We start from the raw sequence: 23679 nt of genomic DNA, 5'->3' as shown, positions 1-23679 counted from the left end.
ACAGAAATGAAAGGAAAGCAATAATAATAATGATAATAATTGTACTATTAATAATATGTACAAAGCAAGTGATGCACAATGCAATTGCTCACCACCTGTTGACCGATGCCCAGCCTATCCCCGAGCAGCCAGACTCCCCACCCTGGCCAACCACCCCATATTAATTGTTCAGCATGACATCATATGGTATGGAATACCCCTTTCAAAGGGAAAAGGGGAGAAAATACGATGCAAAGGGCTCAAGGGTTGAGATAAGGACAGGGAGATCGCTCAACAATTATCGTGACGGGCAAAACAGACTCAGAGTAGGGAGACAGTAAGATTTATTGCCTATTACTAACAAGCTAGAGAAGCGAGAAACAAAGAAAACACCTTCCCATCATCCACCTTCTTCTACCTCCTCCCCCCTGAGCGGCGCAGGGTAACGGGGGAATGGGGGTTGCGGTCAATCTGTAGCACTTCATCTCCGCTTCTCCTTCTCGATCACTCTCTCTCTTCCCCTCCTCCATGTGGGGTCCCTCCCACGGGGGATTCCTTCCCAAACTGATCCTGCATGGGCTTCCCACAGGCAGCAGCTCTTCAAGAACTGCTCCAAATATGGGTCTGTACCACGGGGTCCATCCATCAGGAGCACACTGCTCCAGCCTGGGTCCCCCACGGGCAGCAGCTTCTGCCAGGTCACCTGCTCCTGCGTGGTCTCCTCTCCACGGGCTACAGGTCCGGCCCAGAATCTGCTCTGGGGTGGTCCTCCACAGGCCGCAGCCTCTGTCGGTGCAGGTCCACCTGCTCCACCGTGGTCTCCTCCACGGGCTGCAGGATGGAAACCTGCTCCACTGTGGTACTCCATGGGCTGCAGGGGGACAGCCTGCTTCACCATGGTCCTTACCACAGGCCACAGGGGAACATCAGCTCTGGAACCTGGAGCACCTCTCCCCCTCCTTCTTCACTGACTTCTTCACTTGCGCCTGCAAGGCTGTTTCTCCCTCCTCTCTCTCTCCCATCTGCTGTTCCCCAGCAGATTTTTTTTTTCCCTTGTCTTAAATATGCTCTCACCGAGGTGCAAAGAATATCGCATATTGCCCCGGCTCTGGCCAGTGGCGGGGCCCTTATCTGACATGGGGCAGCTTCTGGACTCTTCTCACAGAAGCCACCCCTATGGCCCCCCTGCTACCAAAACCTTGCCACGTAAACCCACTACAAGATCCCACTTATATACTGTTTCAAATAAATGAAAGAGGTGGGGAAAATCATTCTAATGTTAACAAAGTCAGGTGTGCATTCTTGGATGGGATAAATCCAGAAAATCATTTATGTGTTAGGCCAAGTATACATACCTGGTAGATATGGACTCCTTAAGTAGCTTCTTAACTATCACAACTGAAAATATGGAGAGGTGGCTCTTGATGTAGCCTGTAGGAGTAGCATGCCCAGTATTATCTTAAGTCAGAAGTTGGGGTTGAAAACAATCAGACTTAGCTTTTCGTTGAAAGGAATGTTCTTTTTGTTAGAATAAACTTCTTAACTAGATCTCACAAATCTTAAATATTAAAAATTTTACCACCACAAAAGGAATTTTGTGTTGCTCACGGAGGCAAAGCTTTCAGTCTGATTTTCAGCAACTGTTGTGGTTTAACCCAGCCGGCAGCCAAGCACCACACAGCTGTTCGCTCACCCTCCCCTCTCACTTTCTGGGATGGGGGAGAGAATCAGAAAAAAATGAAAGCCTGTGGGTTGAGATAAAGACTGTTTATTAGGACAGAAATGAAAGGAAAATAATAATAATAATGATAATAGTACTACTACTAATAATATGTACAAAGCAAGAGATGCACAATGGAATTGCTCACCACCCGCTGACCGATGCCCAGCCTATCCCCGAGCAGCCCGTTCCCCCACCCCAGCCAGCCCCATATTAATTGTTCAGCATGATGTCATATGGTATGGAATACCAATTTGGCCAGTTTGGGTCAGCTGTCCTGGGCCTGTCCCCTCCCAGATCCTGATGCACACCCAGCCTGCTCAATGGCAGGACAGAGTGGGAAGCTGAAAAGTCCTTGGCTTAGTGTAAGCACTGCTCTGCAACAATTAAAACATCAGCATGTTATCAACATTATTCTCATCCTAAATCTAAAACACAGCACCGTACCAGCTACTAGGAGGAAAATTACCTCTATCCTAGCCGAAACCAGGACATCAGGAAATTTTAATATTTGGACAATGAGGAGGGAGCATGTATAATTTTTTTAAAAAAAGTAGTCATTGGAATAATACATCTATCTAATATTTATCATAATAAGAAACATTTTGGGAGAACATTAAGGCCAAATATATTTCAGAAATATGTCAAAGAACTAAGATAGTAATAGTACAAATTTATGGCCAAAAATACTGTATTTTTAAAGAGCAAGATTTTAAAGAACAGTTTTATACATATTTTTTTTTTCAAAAAACAAAAACAAAACCAAAACAAAACCAAACACTACACTCTATTTTGGTTCCCCAAACAGTAGACAGTGCTTGCGATTAAATGACACTTTAAGAATAGCAAATATCTTTATTTTTTTTAAAACACTGCAAGTTTAAAAATGTCTCTCATAACCCCCACAAATATAATGGCCAAATAAGGATTTTCTTCAGTATGGTAAATGAGGAATCCAGAAATAGACTTCAGCTTAGACAATCTTTTGAGAGAAATAATAAACAACGGCTTTACAGTAAGATTGATCTGGCTGAATTCTCTTGTATTTTTGACACTGTCTTCAACATTAACTTTGCCCAAATAATTCCTCTGTTCCTTTCTTTCCTGCAGCATGGCTACTGTGAAAAAGATTGAGTGAAAGTTACAGTAATAAACATTTAACTAGTTAAATAATGACCCTCAATAGATTACTGATTACATGGAAATGTTTGCTTTGATTGATACAACTCAAAATATTACGGGTAAATAAAAGCCAAAAAAAAGAGGAGATATCGGTGCTTCTTCTTATTAAACCAAAACATATGGTTTTGCAAGATCTCTACTAAACTAACAAATTGGACAGGGACAGATGACCTTAGGTGTTTATCTCAAAAGGACTGTATTTACAAAAGCGTGAATGTCTAAAATAGTCATTAATAATTAACAACATGCCATTTTAATTTTCTAAGAGATTTTCTCCAAAACATATTTACTTTATTGGTTTCTTAACTAGAGGTAGGTCATTTGTAGGTCTTGTTAATATACTGTGCGCACTTCATTAGTTTATTAATAGACTAATATGCAGTAACCATGAACAGCACTCCAGGAACAGCAGCACATAAAATAATTTGGATAAATTTTATTTTTTCATGTTGGTTTCATGTTTTCTCTTGTTATTTCATTGTTTTGTGAAGAATGCATAACTAGGGAAGGGACAGTAGTCTGAGAAATCTGAAAATCTTTTGCATTTTATAACCAAAGGCTGGGAGTCTAGCAATGTCTTCATATGCAGCCCGTTTCCTCCCATTTAAAGTTTTTGCAAATCATGCAGTCAGTTCTGACTGATAGCCAGCATAAAGTCTCTTCTCAACTTTCAAACTTAAAAAAAATGTTTCACAATCATGTGGCAGTATAATTAAAAATGACATTTCATATACTTTGACAATCAAAAGAGTCTAAATGATAAGAAGTAAACTGCCCTTATAGCTGCATCATCCTATATATGTCATTACAGTGCCAGTTACTTAGTGAAAAAGCAAATTTAAGGTTTTGTAAAACGCATATTACAGCTTTCTTGTGCTAGCGAACACCTAAAATACTCAGGTTCCCAAGATGTTTTCCTTCCCTCCTACCCCATTTAAGACATTCAATGAAATCACATATCACATAAAGTAAAAGGGTTTGTGTCTTGTGTTTGCCTTCAGTTTCATGTTAGAGGCACAAACTTCTGGGCTCAAGCGCTATAACCCATACTGGAAACCACCAATTAAAACAACAACGGAATATATTGCAAGTGGGAACAGCTATGTCATTTAAAAAGGAAACGTTTTTGCAAAAACTGTCACACTGCAGTGCTGTTAGGTGATTCATATAAAGCTTGCATTAGCATGCTGAATATATATTTTTTTCAGAATATGCTCAAATGATCTAATCATTGCCACAGGTTTGCTCACTTAAAATATACCAGAAGTAGCCCAGTGGCACAACCTCTTGAATGTTGCAATTACAATATAAGTATAATGCATGAGAAAACTTTTGTTTATTTTTTATACAAAACAAAAAACCCCATTCCCCTTCCCCAATACCCCACAACAAAACAAACAAAAAAACACCAAACCTTCATAAGACACCACTTGCTTTTTTTTTTTTTTTCGCTTTTTTTTTTTCCTACAGTTCTATTTATATCACTAAATCCAGAAATCCAGGGTGGCCAATATATTCCCAGGTTAAAAGAAGGGATATTATCATGCACTCCATAGTTAACAGTAGACACAGAAGCTTTATGTTTTTAAGCAAGATCAGGACCAGTTTTATAATGCCATATATAACAACATTAACTACTCTGATCACCTATTTAGAATGTCAGTGTCACTTTTTATAACATACAACTACCTGCTTTAGCTTTATTAAATAAAATTTTTAACTCCTTAAAATTGTTAACGCTAATGAGTTTTTTGTTGCTAGATCCAAGGTTTCTGTAATTTCTGAAATAATGTTTAATTGATCTGATGTTCTGTATTTTTTCATGATTATTTTTAGGGAAATAGCATATGCCCATTAGTACTTATGTTCACTGATTTGAAATGTCTCTAAATTAACTTTTCTAATAAAGGCCACTAGAAAGGTAAAATTAATCAAAGCTGAATCTGCCAAATACAAATTCATATTTGAGAGCTTATTTTCCAATCCTAGATATAATGGCATATGTTCTTCTAACAAAACTGGTTTCTACATTTGTATAAAGCCCTCACAAGATTTAAGCATTGTTTTGAATGTGAATGTCCTTTGCATGTATACAATTTATTTCTACTCGGGAATGTACAAATAATTTTATACAGTACGATGCTAGTACTGCTCTGTTCTTTATATATATATATATATATTTAAATAAAAACAAGTCCCCAGTCAGAAATAAACTGACAAAATTTACATTCTTTTCTCTTAAAAAGTAAATAAAATAGCATTATTTAAAATGTGAATTAGCTATGACATACAGTACAACTACATAGATACATATCAACACAGCACATTCAATTTGCCAAAAATTAATAATTACAAAGATAATATGGATGCTGCCATATATATATATGTATGTATGTACAACCAGATTTTAATTATAAGATGTTTTATAAGGGAGAAAAAAGTATCAGCTGTTCTTATTATTGTTGTTATGGAGCTGGGAGGGTTAAGGATGAAAAACAATTCATTAGTCTTTATTGTTAACTTCGTTACTCAACTAATAAGCCATTCTTTTTTCCACTTCCCCTACGCTGCTGAGAGGCAGCAATTTCTGTGTTAAGTGGCTTGCAGTTACTTGGCATTGCAGACAATCCAATTACATATCTGAGTTCTCTGTAGCTTGCCAGCAATAATGCACCTGGTCAAAAAACACCTTCTTTCAACTTAAGCTGTAGAATAAAGACTCATCAATGAGTGCTGCATTTTTGTTGTTAAAAAATGGCACGTTTAAATTTCTAGAGCGATTTTCTCAATGTTTCATTTATATTCATAGCTCTTTCTAAAGAATATCAAGGCTTTTATATTAAGCCTATCAAATGTCTGTGATTCAGTGAACAAGCAACCAGTGAACAAGCATTTCATGTTGTAAAACTAAAGATGCCTTGATATTATTACGGAACACGTTGTATGCAATCTCATGTCATCTCTGACATAAGGAGTTAAACTGTCTTTTATACACATGTATCTATTATCATATTCATTCACACTGTTGTTTTTGGCAATAGAAAATGGAACACTTTCTAAAATGGGATTGTAGGAACTGAAACTATGTTTGTTTATCACTTGGCAGTTGACTCAATCAGGTCAGTTCCCAATCCATCACTTTGGTATTTCATTCAGTATCTTATATTTCAAAATATCGGTTTTATAAAAAGACAGATTTGGCAAGATTAATTTTATATATATAAAAAAAAATTCTAATGTGGAAAAACACATTTAGAAAAGCTCTAACTTAAGAAAAAAACCCACACAACTGAAAAAAAAAACACAACCCACACTGTTTCAGTCTGTAGCTACTGGGAAAAATGTAGTGTTCATGACATTTCTGTTTGACATTTGTGAATAAAGAAAAGAGAAAAAAACGGCACATGTCAATTAAAAAGAGATTCTGTGATATTCCATGTACATCCTAGGTTTGTGTTAGGTATTTCATTACTGTCTTCTGTGAATCTTTCTAAACTGTGAAAGCATGGTTAAATTTTACATCCATACACATCTGTATTTCTATTTTGCAATCCCAATATTCCAGCCTCAGAAGTGAAGACAGAATGAAAACACCCATGTCAAGAATTTAAAAATCATACTATCAATACTTTTGATCCTTCAGAAAAAGTACATTTTGTAAAATTAGAATGACTGATATTTTAAATATTGATGATAGCATTTTTCCTGACCAAATCACTCAATAGAAAATATTTTACCAAGAAATGCAACTGGGAAAAAGGCCATTATACCTTTAAAAACATAAAGCGGGAAGGGAAGGAAGGAGAGAGAAATGGTCAGGGAAAGAGGAAACCGGATTGACTTTGCTTCAGTATCAAAAAAAAAAAAACATCCTTTGTGAGAGTATGACTGAGAATTTAAAACACATTGAGTCATGAGGCTTTGCCTAAAAGATAAGGAAATGTGCTGTGAATGTAGTTCAGCATCTTTTGTTTTTTCTCCATATAGTTTAAATAAAAACATAATATTAACTACAAACTCTGTGGATGTTCAGAGTGAATATAATTTCAGCAATAAATTAGTATTATGCAAATTGTTTTCACAGATAATACAGTCCCTCTTCTGTATCTTCAGTCACGTAAAGGTGATTTTGCAGGGCCTCCTTGGCACAATTAAACCAGGTTGTACTCCTTCAGGTTTAACTGTAGGATTGTATCCTTGACAGCAGCAAAGACGAAGCGTATATTCTCTGTGTCTGTAGCACATGTGAAGTGGGAGTAGATAATTTTGTCACTGTCTGGATTCAGGTCTACAAACATCTTCAAGATGAACTCTCGTGCTGCTTGTGCATCCCGTTGTGGTCCTAATAATTAAGAAGAGAAAGTCAGTTTTCTTATAGTCAATTCAAAATTTGAGCTTCTTTAAGAGGGAACCTTAGGAGCAGAAAACAGAAGAAAGATTCAGTCTGTGATCCTCACATAAGAGAAGGGAACATTTTTACTAATAAATACTATTATATAGTATTTTTTTTCCAGTAGGAACCATTAAAAAATAAAAATGGAATGAAATTCCAGAAGTTGATCATGCAAGAGCTGGTTTTTTTTCCTGCTTACTATCCTTTCTTCCATAAAATAATGTCTAAAATGGAGAGATGAATTGGATGATCTGTAACCACACAAAATGAACAACAGAAATATTAGTTACATTATACTAATAAATCATTATAAAATTAATAGAATTGTTCAATTTTCATTCTATACCTACTGTATTTAAACTGTATTTTTAAAAAGCATAAACAAGTTATATCCTAAATTGGTCTGACACTCCAATAGAATTTCATTTAATTAGTGATAAAAAACATATGCCCTCTAGTTGAAGCTGGTCAACTGCAAAATGTTACTGTTCTAACAAATCAGTTATCTAAATTGCATAAGATAATGATCCTGTTAAATCTATATTGAGGTTGTAATTCTCAGAAGAACACAAAGTCTATGTAACCAAACTACATGTTCTACTTTACACAACAGTCAATCTAGAAAAGTGAAGATTAACCTGCTGGACGTCATCTAGGGCATCTGTCACATGAAATAAACTCAAAAAGACAAGAATATTTTCAATTCTCTTGAATTCTCTTCTAAATAGTTCTCTTCTGTATAGTACTACTTGCAGATGACACCAAGCTGAGTGGTGCAGTTGACATGCTGGAGGGAAGGGATGCCACCCAGAGGGACCTTGACAGGCTTGAGAGGTGGGCCTGTGTGAACCTCGTGAATGTTAACGAGGCTAAGTGCAAGGTCCTGCACCTGGGTCGGGGCAATCCTTAGGCTGGGCAATGAGTGGATTGAGAGCAGCCCTGAGGAGAAGGACTTGGGGGTTACTGGTGGACGAAAAACTGAATATGAGTTAACAATGTGTGCTTACAGACTAGAAAGCCAATCGTATCCTGGTCTGCATCAAAAGAAGTGTGAGGTGATTCTCCCCCTCTACTCTGCTCTCATAAGACTCTACCTGGAGTGCTGCGTCCAGCTCTGGGGCCCCCAGCATAACAAAGGCATGCACCTGTTAGAGCGGGTCAAGGAAAGCCACGAAGATGATCAGAGGGCTAGGGCACCTCCCCTATGAAGATAGGCTGAGGAAGAGAAGCCTGGAGAAGAGAAGGCTCCAGGGAAACCTTATAGCGGCCTTGCAATACTTCAAGGGGGCCTACATGAAAGATGGGGAGAGACTATCAGGGAGTGTGCCGATAGGACAAGGGGTCATGGTTTTAAACTAAATAGGGTATGTTTAGATTAGTTATTAGGAAGAAATTCTTCATGGTGAGGGTGGTGAGGCACTGGAAGTTACCCAGAGAAGTTGTGGATGCCCCATTCCTGGAAGTGTTTAAGGCCAGGCTTGATGGGGCTTTGAGCAACCTGGTCTTGTGGAAGGTATCCCTGCCCATGGCAGGGGGGTTGGAACTAGATGATCTTTAAGGTCCCTTCCAACTCAAACCATTCTATGACTGGGCTGGTAGGAAGACTGGACACTCTTCAAGAAGGTAATCTTAAAGGCACAGGAGCAGGCCATTGCAATGTGCCGAAAGATGAGCTGGCAGGGGAGAAGACTGGCCTGGGTGAAGAGATACCTTTGTCTAGAACTCAGGAAAGAACTCAGGAGAATTTATGACCTTTGGAAGAAGGGGCAGGCCACTCAGGAGGACTACAAAAGTGTTGTGGGGCTATGCAGGGAGAAAATTAGAAAGCCCAAAGCCCAACTGGAAATTAATGTCTGCTGCCGTCAAAGACAATAAAAAATACTTCTATAAATACATTACCAACAAAAGGAGGACTAAAGGGAATCTCCATCCTTTATTGGATGTGGGGGGAAACATAGAGACAAGGGATGAGGAAAAGGCTGAGGTACTTAATGCCTTCTTTGCCTCTGCCTTAGTAAGACCAATTATTCTTGGGGTACCCAGCCCACTGAGCTGGAAGACAGAGACAGGGAGAAGAATGAAGCCCTTATAATCCAGGGGGAAATGGTTAGTGACCTACTATACCACTTGGACATGCACAAATCTATGGGGTACATCCAAGGGTGCTGAAGGAGCTAGCCAAAGTGCTCAACAAGCCACTTTCAATAATTTATCAGCAGTCCTGGCTGTCCAGGGAGGTCCCAGTTGAATGGAGGTTGGTGAATGTGACGCCCATCTACAAGAAGGGCAGGAAGGAGGATCTGGGGAATTACAGGCCTGTCAGTCTGACCTCGGTGCCAGGGAAGGTCATGGAGCAGATCATCTTGAGTGCCATCTTCTGGCACACGCAGGATAACCAGGTGATCAGACTCAATCAGCATGGTTTTATGAAATGCAAATCCTGCTTGACTAACCGATGCCCAGCCTATCCCCGAGCAGCCGGTTCCCCCACCCCTGCCACCCCCTCATTTCAATTGTTCAGCATGACGTCAGATGGTATGGAATACCAATTTGGCCAGTTTGGGTCAGCTGTCCTGGGTCTGTCCCCTCCCAGCTCCTGCTGCACCCCTAGCCTGCTCGCTGGCAGGACAGAGCGAAAGCTGAAAAGTCCTTGGCTTAGTGCAAGCACTGCTCTGCAACAATTAAAACATCAGTGTGTTATCAACATTATTCTCATCCTAAATCCCAAACAGGGCACCCTACCAGCTACTAGGAGGAAAATTACCTCTATCCTAGCTGAAACTAGGAAAATATCTACCCCTTATTCCAAACCATTTATGTCATGCTCGGGTCCCACACTTCCCAATACATTCCAGTTAATCACCACCTTCATACATGTATATAAAATGTCCATTAAGTTTAGTCTGTGACTGACTTCAGGCTCCATCTGTCCCAGCAGTCTTTCAGGGCAGAAGAGATGGTGTGTGATGTTGGATCGTCACACGTTGAAGCCTGTTCTCGTTCCATCATACCGCTGTGCTTGTCCAATTCTATTAACATTCATTCATTGTTATCTGCCAGACAGTTACTGTGATACCATTAATGGGACATTAACATATAGCAATCACAATGGTGATGACATACCGTATTAGGTAATAATTAACATGATACAATTCAACTCAAGGGCTATTCTCACCCAATATTAAATCCCCTTGAGGTACACGCCGGACCTCCCCATTCTTTAGCATTACCCACCAAGTGCACCCAGGTCCTTGGCACCCTGGTAGCTTCTTATACAGTGCGGCTTCTTCAGCACAGGCTACCTCATCTTCCGGTGATATCCCAAAATATTTGCCTTCTGGCCAGTCCACAATCACTTCCAGGATTCCTGGGTGACTGGAGTTTCCTATTCGAGCCTGCTGAGTAATCAGTGCAACCCACTTGCTCCATGTAGCATCAGTTGCATAATGTGTAGAGGGGGTCCTTCCTTTGAACACCTAGCCCAGTACCGGCAGTCGGGGTGCCAGGAGGAGCTGCGCTTCAGTACCGACCACTTCCGAAAGCAGATCGAACTCCTTCATATGCTGCCAATATCTCCTTTTCGGTTGGAGTGTAGCGGGCCTCAGATCCTCTGTATCCCCGACTCCAAAACCCCAGGGGTCGACCTCGAGTTTCCCCAGGTTCTTTCTGCCAGAGGCTCCAGGTGGGACCATTCTCCCCGGCTGCGGTGTAGAGCACATTCTTTACATCTGGTCCTGTTCGGACTGGCCCAAGGGCTACTGCATGAACTATTTCCTGCTTAATTTGTTCAAAGGCTTGTCGTTGCTCGGGGACCCATTCAAAATGATTCTTATTATGGGTTACTTGGTAGAGCGGGTTTACAATCAGACTGTAATTTGGAATGTGCATTCTCCAAAACCCCACGACACCTAGGAAAGTTTGTGTTTCTTTTTTGCTAATTGGTGGAGACATAGCTGTTATTTTGTTGATCACATCCATTGGGATTTGACGACGTCCATCTTGCCATTTTATTCCTAAAAACTGGATCTCTCGTGCAGGTCCTTTGACTTTATTTTGTTTTATTGCAAATTCAGCATTCAGAAGGATTTGGACTATTTTCTTCCCTTTCTCAAAAACTTCTTCTGCAGTGTCACCCCACACAATGATGTCATCAGTGTACTGCAGGTGTTATATATTGTATATGTATATTCCCTGTTACCCGACGCTTAATTCCCCCCCTATTTCCTCATTGGCTGAGTACTACAGCTTCACAAAGTACTCGATACTTATTACTGTAACATATATGTACAATTTAATTTGACAAACCGTTAATTTCACCTTTTCCTTTTTTTTTCCTTCTTCTCTCATTACTAGAGGGCCCGTGATTTTTGTTTTTGATGATTTCGTACTGCTCATCCTGTTTTTCTTAGCTACCCTCCTTATTTTGGGACAGTGGGACCTTCCCCTTATCTGCTTAACGTACTCCACACTGCTATGCTGCACAATCATTTTTGAATACACAAGGTTAGTGGAATTCTCCACTGCAAAAACACCTTCTATTGCAAAAACACAACTTTGTTTCTCACAATTCCCCCCTCTTCTTTTCTTACTCTTACTGTTGTTTTTCACATACCCCACTCTTGAGTTTTTCCAACATTAAGGTGCAGTATTCTTCGAATGTCATGGGGGATGACAGATATACAATGCCATTATTATTGTAATACCAACAAATAGTTGTTTGAGCCAATTCCATTCAGGTAACCACGAAGTTAGTTTCTCCCAAATGTTTCTAAATCCCCAGGAAGTGTCATCTTGAGCCACTCTATGTAGGATCTTGTTGTGTTTTTTTTTTTCCCAAATATTTTTGAGATCAGTCAAATTTGTCCCATTTGATCTAGATATATACAGCAACTAGCACTAATTACAGTGCACACTCCTTCTTGTGAGGTTATTAATAAATTTAATACCGTTTGATTCTAGAGTACTATTTTTGCAAATTTATCTCCTTTTTCTTTCATCCCGATGATCAGACTCAATCAGCATGGTTTTATCAAATGCAAATCTTGCTTGACTATCCTGATCTTCTATGATAAGATGACATGGTGTATGATGGAAAGGCATTGGATATTATTTACCTGGACTTTAACAAGTGTGGTGGATATGCTTTAATCCTGCACTTGACATGTCTTGCTCAGGCTTATGAGCCACAAGTAGGCCTCAATGTGATCGTTCCTTGAACTGGACAGCTCTTTAATAATGGAGTGCCAGGCAGACACCTGATGCCAGGAAATTCCTCATGGGAAAATGATGAATCATATCAGAGTCCAAGATCAACATGATAAGGAATCTGAACTTGACTATGAGTCAATCACTTTATCTAATATAGTGCAGAATCATTCCTTTGTTATCTATGATTCAAGGAAAAGCCATCATGGCATCATTCCTCTGTTATCTACAGAGTGTGGTGAAGCCTGACACTGCCTCATTCCCCTGTTATTTATACATTACAGGCACAGGACAAGAAGGCCTCCCCCTGACTGTATGTATCCAAAGCCCCTGTGACATGACTAATTGAGAAAGGCGCAATTATTTGCTAAGGGTGTGTGTGTGTGTGTGTTGCACAACTTGAATGATAGCCAAAGTGAAAAAAGAAATGGATCCTGGAAAATTGCTGACTAAAAGTCAATCATCTAGCAATCCTATAGTGATCCCAAGCAAGCTCTCCAGGGACCGCAGCAGGCCGTGACCCACCAATCTCCCACTCCCAATCTCCAATCAATTGATCTCCCACCAATCCGGGACGTCTCTCAGGGTACCCCTGAGGTAAGATGTCTCTCAGGACTGACTCCTCGAGGATAAAAGCTCGTCTGTGGACAAACGCTGATGAGGGAGAAGGGTGAGTGATTCACTAAAAGGGGGGAATCTTGAAAGCGTGAGACTGAGTTTAGAACCCCCCCCTGCAGTAAATCTTGGGCAAACCTTGCCATTCTTGAATCTTTAACTATGTTGCTGTTTCAACTGTAGCAAATTCTGTTGAAATCATTGTGTTAAATTGGCTGATGCTTAAATGCTGATTAAGTGCTGTTAAGAATCATACAATCTATTCTTGTGATTTACTATAAAAGTATAAAATAAATCCTAAATTACTACTACATTAAAGTTTTGTAAAATCTATTCTGTGACCTCAAGGCATCTGATGCTGTCTCCTACAGCCTTCTCTTGGAGAAACTGGATGCTCATGTCTTCAAAGGATGTACTGTCTGCTGGGTAAAAAACTGCCTGGATAGTCAGGCCCAAAAGGTCATTGTGAATGGAGTTAAATCTGGTTGGTGGCTGATCACCAGTGGTGTTCCCCAAGGCTCAGTATTGGGGCCAGTTACATTTAACATTTTTGTTAAAGATCTGGATGAGGGGATCAAGTGCATCCTCAGTAAGTTTGCAGATGACACGAAGTTGGGCAAGAGTGTTGATCTGCTTGAAGGTAGCAAGGCTCTGCAGAGGGATATGGAAAGGCTAGATCAATGGGCCAAGTCCAATTGCATGACATTCAACAAGGGTAAGTGCCGGGTCCTGCACTTGGGTCATAACAATCCCATGCAGTAGTATGACTTGGAGAAGAGTGGCTGAAAATTTGCGCAGCAGAAAATGACCTGGGGGTGTCGGTTGACAGCCAGCTGAACATGAGACAACAGCGTGCCCAGGTAGCCAAGAAGGCCATCAGAAATAGTGTGGCCAGCAGGACTAGGGAAGTGATTGTCCCTCTGTACTCGGCACTGGTGAGACCACACCTCAAGTACTGTGTTCACTTTTGGACCCCCCACTACAAGAAGGATATTGATTTGCTGGAACTTGCATTTAAAAAGGAGCAACAAATCTGCTGAAGGGTCTGGAGAACAAGTCTTATGAGGGAGCGTCTGAGGGAACTGGGGTTGTTTAGTCTTGAGAAGAGGGGACTGAGGGGAGACCTCATTGTTCTCTACAACTACCTGAAAGGAGGTTTCAGCAAGGTGGGTATTGGTCTCTTTTCTCAGGTGACAAGTGATAGGACGCATCAGGGGATGTTTAGATAGGATGTCAGGAAGAATTTTTTAATGGAAAGGGTGATTAGGCATTGGAATGGGCTACTCAGGGAAGTGGTGGAGTCACCATCCCTGAAGGTATTTAAGAGACGTGTGGATGTGGTGCTTGGGGACACGGTTTAGTGGTGGAGTTGGTAGTGTTAGGTGATGGTTAGGTTGATGGATCACTTGATGATCTTAAGGGTCTTTTCCAACCTAAATGATTCTATGATTCTCTTCTATGATCAAACAAAACTTAGAGTGACTCATAAATAAGTATTGGCTGATCCTCCAGGCTGTTTACTGTGAACACATCCTTTCCTCTCAAATAGGAAAAATACCTGTAACTTTTTCCTATTATCACTTTAGTTTTGAAAATGAGAAATTTAATCTTTTTTTTTTTGTAGCTTTCAAATCTGCTGTTCACTCTCTGGTGAGACAAAAGAGGTTTTATTATATGAATTTGATTTTTCCCCTGTTACTAAAGACTCCACTCAGTTCATAGAATCACAGAATACCCTGAGTTGGAAGGGATCCAGAAGGATCATTGAGTCCAACTCCTAAAAAGTACCTTAAAATACCTTACTTTTTACCTCAGGAGCACTTTATAAAAGTACAATTTCCTTAGGAATGTTTCACATAATGTTTTCTGAGACAAGCACATTACATTTTACATAAGTAAAATAAAGAAAACAAGAAAGAAATGGTATAATGAAAGAGTGGCAGGAGTGATACTGGTCTCTCTGACAACCCCAGAGAATTTATGACACTTCTATTTAAATATACAGGCTTAAACAAACAAACAAACAAAAATCCTCAAAAAAGACTATGAGTAAAAATGAGAAGAAATGTGGTTTTATTTATTTTTAACTTTATACTTCACTTCAAGCATTCACCTCAACTTAGGAATAAGAACAGAATAAGGTTCATTGCTAATATGCTGTTACTCATCTAAAAGCAATAATTTCACATGAAAGGTACTGCCATCCTATCCACAGTTAATGGAGTTATAAAATGAAATCTGTCCTGGTTCCAGTTAGGACAGAGTTAAGTAGCTCATAGTAGCTGGTAGGGTGCTATGTTTTGGATTAGGATGAGAAGAGCGCTGATAACATGCTGATGTTTTAATTGTTGCAGAGCAGTGTTTACACCAGGCCAAGGACTTTTCGGCTTCTCGCTCTGTCCTGCCAGCGAGCAGGCTGGGGGTGCAGCAGGAGCTGGGAGGGGACAGACCCAGGACAGCTGACCCAAACTGGCCAAAGGGGTATTCCATACCATCTGACGTCATGCTAAACAATATATAGGGGTGGCTGGCCGGGGTGGGGGGGCCGGCTGCTCGGGAATAGGCTGGGCATCGGTCAGCGGGTGGTGAGCAATTGCATTGTGCATCACTTGTTTTCTTACACATTATTATTGTTAATACTATTACCATTATCACTATTATTATTATTATTGTTATTATTATTTTCCTTATATTCCTTATATTATTATATTCCTGTCTTAATAAACTGTCTTAATCTCAACTCACCGGCTTCACTTTCCCGTTTCTCTCCCCCATCCCAGAGAGGGAGGGGGGAGGGTGAGCGAACGGCTGTGTGGTGTTTAGCTGCCAGCCGGGTTAAACCACAACAGTCCTTTTGGCGCCCAACGTGGGGCTCGAAGGGTTGAGATATCGACAAATTTGACCAGAGTGTGTTAAACTAAAATTGGTATAAGTATTGGACCTGCTTAATAGGTGCTAGTCACGATGTTGGTTGCCTTAATCTCCAGTCTGCTGTGCCTGTTTTCCAAATTGAGTTTTATAGCACGTTACTTTCTGTATGTGCTCCCTGTTGCACTGTTTATCCTTTCCGGGCCCTGGTTTAAGATTGTTATGGTACTGTGCGGTGTAGCAATGGCTTATGAAATGATGAAATATCTGGTCACGACTCTAACCTGGTATTTGTACTCAGCACTGACGTCGACTCTATACTTTGGAACCCATATCTCGGAAACTATTAGCAATTACACCTATTGCCTGTTTTCGTTAGGGAGCCAATCTGTGAAGGGGACAGGGGAAGACATGTTTCCCTACCTGTTCACTCTCCCTTTCTCCTTCACCACCACCCTCTTATCCCCCGAGCTAGTTATGGTGGTTCTCCGAGATGTTGAATATCCTTGGGATACTCAGACCAGCCTGCTCTTGTTGTTATGTCTCCTGAATGCGCTTCAGATTTTGTGGAGGGTTAAACAACTACTTAGGAATCTCATCCGGAGATCTGTCTTGAGGCGGGATAGCTGCGAGTGGCAGGGAGTGTGGGAGGATATGGGCAGGTTTCTAGAGCAGTGGTCACCTCCAGTGTTTTGGACATTCACCCCTGAACAACTGCAAAATCCTAAAAAGCTGGCAGAATGCTTGAAAAAAAGGTGTCATGACTCTGGCAGTTCCAAAGTGACACAAATCACTGTAGCGTGCTGGGGTCTGGCTTGTGCCTATCGAGCTGCAATTGATGCTACTAGCAACCTAGCTCCAGCTCCTGCAGCCGCTCCAGCTCCAGCTCCTGCAGCCGCTCCTGCTCCTGCAGCCATTCCAGTTCCAGCTCCTGCAGCCGCTCCAGCTCCTGCAGCCGCTCCAGCTCCAGCTCCTGCAGCCACTCCAGCTCCTGCAGCCGCTCCAGCTCCAGCTCCTGCAGCCACTCCAGCTCCTGCAGCCGTTCCAGCTCCAGCTCCTGCAGCCGCTCCAGCTCCTGCAGCCGCTCCAGCTCCAGCTCCTGCAGCCACTCCAGCTCCTGCAGCCGCTCCAGCTCCAGCTCCTGCAGCCACTCCAGCTCCTGCAGCCGCTCCAGCTCCAGCTCCTGCAGCCGCTCCAGCTCCTGCAGCCGCTCCAGCTCCAGCTCCTGCAGCCACTCCAGCTCCTGCAGCCGCTCCAGTTCCAGCTCCTGCAGCCACTCCAGCTCCTGCAGCCGTTCCAGTTCCAGCTCCTGCAGCCGCTCCAGCTCCTGCAGCCGCTCCAGCTCCAGCTCCTGCAGCCGCTCCAGCTCCTGCAGCCGTTCCAGCTCCAGCTCCTGCAGCCACTCCAGCTGCAGCTCCTGCAGCCGCTCCAGCTCCAGCTCCTGCAGCCGCTCCAGCTCCTGCAGCCACTCCAGCTGCAGCTCCTGCAGCCGCTCCAGCTCCAGCTCCTGCAGCCGCTCCAGCTCCTGCAGCTGCTCCAGCTCCAGCTCCCGCAGCCACTCCAGCTCCTGCAGCAGCTCCAGCTCCTGCAGCTGCTCCCACTCCTGTGTCTGGGTCAGAGAAACGAGCTGTAGCAGTGCAAGTTGACCCCGCAGAGGGTATTCCAACCCCTGTGGCAGACCCTGTGTCTGGATTAGAGAAACGAGCTGTAGCAGTGCAAGTTGCCCCTGTAGACAAGGTGAAGAAATGGTATAGAGACTCAGGTCGTTTAGAACGCAGACGGTCTTCTGCTAAGTCTGGGCATAGTGAAGACGAGGCTGGGCCATCAAAGGTGCAGGAGACTGAAGATGAGGATGAGGATGTCGAAAAATCAACAGTAACTACCCGGACTCTACACCAGCCATCAAAGGTGCAGGAGACTGAAGATGAGGATGAGGGTGTCGAAAAATCAACAGTAACTACCCGGACTCTATACCAGCGTGAGCTACGAGATGTGCGAAAAGATTTTGGTCGCTGTATAGGCGAGCAGCTTGTCACCTGGCTGCTCCGGTGCTGGGACGCTGGAGCCAATTATGTGGAATTGGAGGGCAAGGAAGCCAGGCGGCTGGGATCCCTTGCTAGGGACGCATGCATTGACAAAGCAATTGGAGATGGAGCACGATCTCGCAGTCTCTGGAGGCGTCTCCTGTCAGCTGTGCAGGAAAGGTATCCCTTCAAGGAAGAACTTGTATGTCTACCAGGCAAATGGACCACCATGGAGAAGGGAATTCAGTACCTGAGGGAATTGGCCGTACGGGAAGTAATTTATAAGGACCTAGACGACGCACAAACATCCGCAGATCCAGATGCAGTCCAGTGTACACCACCTATGTGGCGGAAGTTTGTACGGAGTGCACCATCATCATATGCCAGCTCATTGGCAATAATAGCCTGGAAAGCGGAGGAGAATCCCCCAGTGAATGACGTGGCTAAATTACTCCGGCAGTACGAAGGAAATCTCTCCTCTTCCCTACAGGCCTGTGTCTCGGCTGTGGAGAAACTTTCTAAAGAGGTCCACCAACTTAAAGAGAATTTATCTTCCCCTCCACCTGAACGAACCAGTGTCTACCAGCTAAAAGAGAATGCTTTGGAGAAACTTTCTGAAAAGATCCACCAACTTGAAGAAAGATTATCTCCCCTCCACCTGAACGAACCTGTGTCCACCAGCTAAAAGAGAATACTTTGGAGAAACTTTCTGAAAAGATCCAAAAACTTGAAGAGAGATTATTTTCCTCCCCACCTGTACAAACCAGTGTCTCAGCTATCAGGGGTAAACGTTCATCTATGCAAGGAAGACAATATGGTGGGCACACACACCGCGCCACCCTGTGGTTTTACCTACGTGACCATGGAGAGGACATGAGAAAATGGGATGGAAAATCTACTGCGACCCTAGAGGCACGGGTACGTGAATTGCAAAGGAAAACAAGTGGGAAAAAGGAATTCTCTGAAAAGTTTGCTGCTCCAACTTCCAGCAGGCAGTCCTTTAGACACAGAAATGAAGATTCTGACCAGGACTAGAGGGGCCCTGCCTCCAGCCAGGGGGAGGAAAGGGACAATCGAGTTTATTGGACTGTGTGGATTCGATGGCCTGGCACGTCAGACGCACAGAAGTATAAGGCTTTGGTAGACACCGGTGCACAATGTACTCTAATGCCATCAAGCTATAAAGCGCCAGAGCCCATCTGTATTTATGGTGTGACGGGGGGATCCCAGCAGTTAACTGTATTGGAGGCTGAAGTGAGTCTAACCGGTAATGAGTGGCAAAAGCACCGTATTGTGACTGGCCCAGATGCTCCGTGCATCCTTGGCATAGACTATCTTAGAAGAGGATATTTCAAGGACCCAAAAGGGTTCCGCTGGGCTTTTGGCATAGCTGCCTTGGAGACAGAGGACATTAAACAGTTGTCTACCTTGCCTGGTCTTTCAGAGGACCCTTCTGTTGTGGGGTTGCTGAGGGTTGAAGAACAGCAAGTGCCGATCGCTACCACAACTGTGCACCGGCGGCAATATCGCACCAACCGAGACTCCCTGAGTCCCATCCATAAGCTAATTCGTCAACTGGAGAGCCAAGGAGTGATCAGCAAGACTCATTCACCTTTTAATAGTCCCATATGGCCAGTGCGAAAGTCTAATGGTGAGTGGAGACTAACAGTGGACTATCGTGGCCTGAACGAAGTCACGCCACCACTGAGTGCTGCAGTGCCGGACACACTAGAACTCCAGTACGAACTGGAATCAAAGGCAGCCAAGTGGTATGCCACAATTGATATCGCTAATGCATTTTTCTCCATCCCTCTAGCAGCACAGTGCAGGCCACAGTTTGCTTTCACTTGGAGGGGAGTCCAATATACTTGGAATCGGCTGCCCCAGGGGTGGAAACACAGCCCTACCATTTGCCATGGACTGATCCAGTCTGCGCTGGAGCAGGGGGAAGCTCCTGAACACCTGCAGTACATCGATGACATCATTGTGTGGGGTGACACTGCAGAAGAAGTTTTCGAGAAAGGGAAGAAAATAGTCCAAATCCTTCTGAAGGCCGGTTTTGCCTTAAAACAGAATAAAGTTAAAGGACCTGCACGAGAGATCCAGTTTTTAGGAATAAAATGGCAAGATGGACGTCGTCAAATCCCAATGGATGTGATCAACAAAATAACAGCTATGTCTCCACCAACTAGCAAAAAAGAAACACAAACTTTCCTAGGTGTCGTGGGGTTTTGGAGAATGCATATTCCAAATTACAGTCTGATTGTAAACCCGCTCTACCAAGTAACCCGTAAGAAGAATGCTTTTGAATGGGGCCCTGAGCAACGACAAGCCTTTGAACAAATTAAGCAGGAAATAGTTCATGCAGTAGCCCTCGGGCCAGTCCGAACAGGACCAGATGTAAAGAATGTGCTCTACACCGCAGCCGGGGAGAATGGTCCCACCTGGAGCCTCTGGCAGGAAGAAACTGGGGAAACTCGAGGTCGACCCCTGGGGTTTTGGAGTCGGGGATACAGAGGATCTGTGGCCCGCTATACTCCAACTGAAAAGGAGATATTGGCAGCATATGAAGGAGTTCGATCTGCTTCGGAAGTGGTCGGTACTGAAGCGCAGCTCCTCCTGGCACCCCGACTGCCGGTACTAGGCTGGATGTTCAAAGGAAGGGTCCCCTCTACACATCATGCAACTGATGCTACATGGAGCAAGTGGGTTGCACTGATTACTCAGCGAGCTCGAATAGGAAACCCCAGTCGCCCAGGAATCTTGGAGGTGATTATGGACTGGCCAGAAGGCAAATACTTTGGGATATCATCAGAGGAGGAGGTGGTCCGTGCTGAAGAAGCCCCACTGTACAACAAGCTACCAGAAAATGAGAAGAAATATGCCTTGTTCACTGACGGGTCCTGTCGTATTGTGGGAAAGCATCGTAGATGGAAAGCTGCTGTATGGAGTCCTACACAACGAGTTGCAGAAGCTGCTGAGGGAGAAGGTGAATCGAGTCAGTTTGCAGAAGTGAAAGCCATTCAGCTGGCTTTAGATATTGCTGAACGAGAAAAGTGGCCAGTTCTCTCTCTCTATACTGATTCATGGATGGTAGCAAATGCCCTGTGGGGGTGGTTACAGCAATGGAAGCAGAACAACTGGCAGCGCAGGGGCAAGCCCATCTGGGCTGCGGCATTGTGGCAAGATATCGCTGCCCGGGTAGAGAACCTGGTTGTAAAGGTACGCCATGTAGATGCTCATGTGCCCAAGAATCGGGCTACTGAAGAACATCAAAACAACCAGCAGGTGGATCAGGCTGCTAAGATTGAAGTGGCTCAGGTGGACCTGGACTGGCAACATAAAGGTGAATTATTTATAGCCCGATGGGCCCATGACACCTCAGGCCATCAAGGTAGAGATGCAACCTACAGATGGGCTCGTGATCGAGGGGTGGACCTGACCATGGACACTATAGCACAGGTTATTCATGACTGTGAAACGTGCTGCAATCAAGCAAGCCAAGCGGTCAAAACCTCTTTGGTATGGAGGACGATGGCTGAAATATAAATATGGAGAGGCCTGGCAGATTGATTACATCACACTCCCTCAAACCCGCAACGGCAAGCGCCACGTACTTACAATGGTGGAAGCAACCACCGGATGGCTGGAAACATATCCGGTGCCCCATGCCACCGCCCGGAACACTATCCTGGGCCTTGAAAAGCAAGTCCTATGGCGACATGGCACCCCAGAGAGAACTGAGTCAGACAACGGGACTCATTTCCGAAACAACCTTATAGACACTTGGGCCAAAGACCATGGTATTGAGTGGGTGTATCACATCCCCTATCATGCACCAGCCTCTGGAAAAGTTGAACGATACAATGGACTGTTGAAGACTACACTGAAAGCAATGGGTGCTGGGACATTCAAAAATTGGGATACACATTTGGCAAAGGCCACCTGGTTAGTCAATACCAGGGGATCTGCCAACCGAGCTGGACCTGCCCAATCAAACCTGTTACGCACTGTAGAAGGGGATAAAGTTCCTGTAGTGCACGTAAGAAACATGCTGGGTAAAACAGTCTGGGCTACTCCTGCCTCAGGAAAAGGCAAACCCATTCGTGGAATTGCTTTTGCTCAGGGACCTGGATGCACTTGGTGGGTAATGCAAAAGAATGGGGAGGTCCGGTGTGTACCTCAAGGGGATTTGATACTGGGTGAGAATAGCCCATGAGTTGAATTGTAGTATGTTAATTATTATATAATAATGTATGTCATCACTACCATGATTGCTATATATCATAGATGAAAATGGTGATTAATTAGACTGTATTGGAAAGAGCGTAACCTGAGCATGACATAAATGGTATGGAATAAGGGGTGGATATCTGTCCTGGTTCCAGTTAGGACAGAGTTAAGTAGCTCATAGTAGCTGGTAGGGTGCTATGTTTTGGATTAGGATGAGAAGAGCGCTGATAACATGCTGATGTTTTAATTGTTGCAGAGCAGTGTTTACACCAGGCCAAGGACTTTTCGGCTTCTCGCTCTGTCCTGCCAGCGAGCAGGCTGGGGGTGCAGCAGGAGCTGGGAGGGGACAGACCCAGGACAGCTGACCCAAACTGGCCAAAGGGGTATTCCATACCATCTGACGTCATGCTAAACAATATATAGGGGTGGCTGGCCCGGGTGGGGGGGCCGGCTGCTCGGGAATAGGCTGGGCATCGGTCAGCGGGTGGTGAGCAATTGCATTGTGCATCACTTGTTTTCTTACACATTATTATTGTTAATACTATTATCATTATCACTATTATTATTATTATTGTTATTATTATTTTCCTTATATTCCTTATATTATTATATTCCTGTCTTAATAAACTGTCTTAATCTCAACTCACCGGCTTCACTTTCCCGTTTCTCTCCCCCATCCCAGAGAGGGAGGGGGGAGGGTGAGCGAACGGCTGTGTGGTGTTTAGCTGCCAGCCGGGTTAAACCACAACAGTCCTTTTGGCGCCCAACGTGGGGCTCGAAGGGTTGAGATATCGACAAATTTGACCAGAGTGTGTTAAACTAAAATTGGTATAAGTATTGGACCTGCTTAATAGGTGCTAGTCACGATGTTGATTGCCTTAATCTCCAGTCTGCTGTGCCTGTTTTCCAAATTGAGTTTTATAGCACGTTACTTTCTGTATGTGCTCCCTGTTGCACTGTTTATCCTTTCCGGGCCCTGGTTTAAGATTGTTATGGTACTGTGCGGTGTAGCAATGGCTTATGAAATGATGAAATATCTGGTCACGACTCTAACCTGGTATTTGTACTCAGCACTGACGTCGACTCTATACTTTGGAACCCATATCTCGGAAACTATTAGCAATTACACCTATTGCCTGTTTTCGTTAGGGAGCCAATCTGTGAAGGGGACAGGGGAAGACATGTTTCCCTACCTGTTCACTCTCCCTTTCTCCTTCACCACCACCCTCTTATCCCCCGAGCTAGTTACGGTGGTTCTCCGAGATGTTGAATATCCTTGGGATACTCAGACCAGCCTGCTCTTGTTGTTATGTCTCCTGAATGCGCTTCAGATTTTGTGGAGGGTTAAACAACTACTTAGGAATCTCATCCGGAGATCTGTCTTGAGGCGGGATAGCTGCGAGTGGCAGGGAGTGTGGGAGGATATGGGCAGGTTTCTAGAGCAGTGGTCACCTCCAGTG

The 23679-nt window shown here is 43.5% G+C and overlaps 1 protein-coding gene across 2 annotated transcripts in view; it reads right to left on the bottom strand.

Annotated features, from left to right (window-relative positions):
- Positions 1-235: 235 nt before the first annotated feature.
- Positions 236-23679, bottom strand: part of LOC125181580 (guanine nucleotide-binding protein G(q) subunit alpha-like) — a 152533-nt gene continuing 129089 nt past the window's right edge. Inside the window, exon 7 of one of the 2 annotated variants that reach the window (XM_066987322.1) lies at positions 236-7223. In XM_066987322.1, the coding sequence (XP_066843423.1) occupies positions 7033-7223 (191 nt within the window). In that variant the 3' untranslated portion in view covers positions 236-7032. The remainder of the gene's footprint in view (positions 7224-23679) is intronic. The other variant, XM_066987321.1, reaches the window with a different exon arrangement.

This window comes from Anser cygnoides, chromosome W (assembly GCF_040182565.1).
Source record: "Anser cygnoides isolate HZ-2024a breed goose chromosome W, Taihu_goose_T2T_genome, whole genome shotgun sequence".
NCBI classification, from domain to species: domain Eukaryota; kingdom Metazoa; phylum Chordata; class Aves; order Anseriformes; family Anatidae; genus Anser; species Anser cygnoides.
Note: the sequence above shows the minus strand (reverse complement) of the source record. Positions and strands in the feature narration are given on the sequence as shown.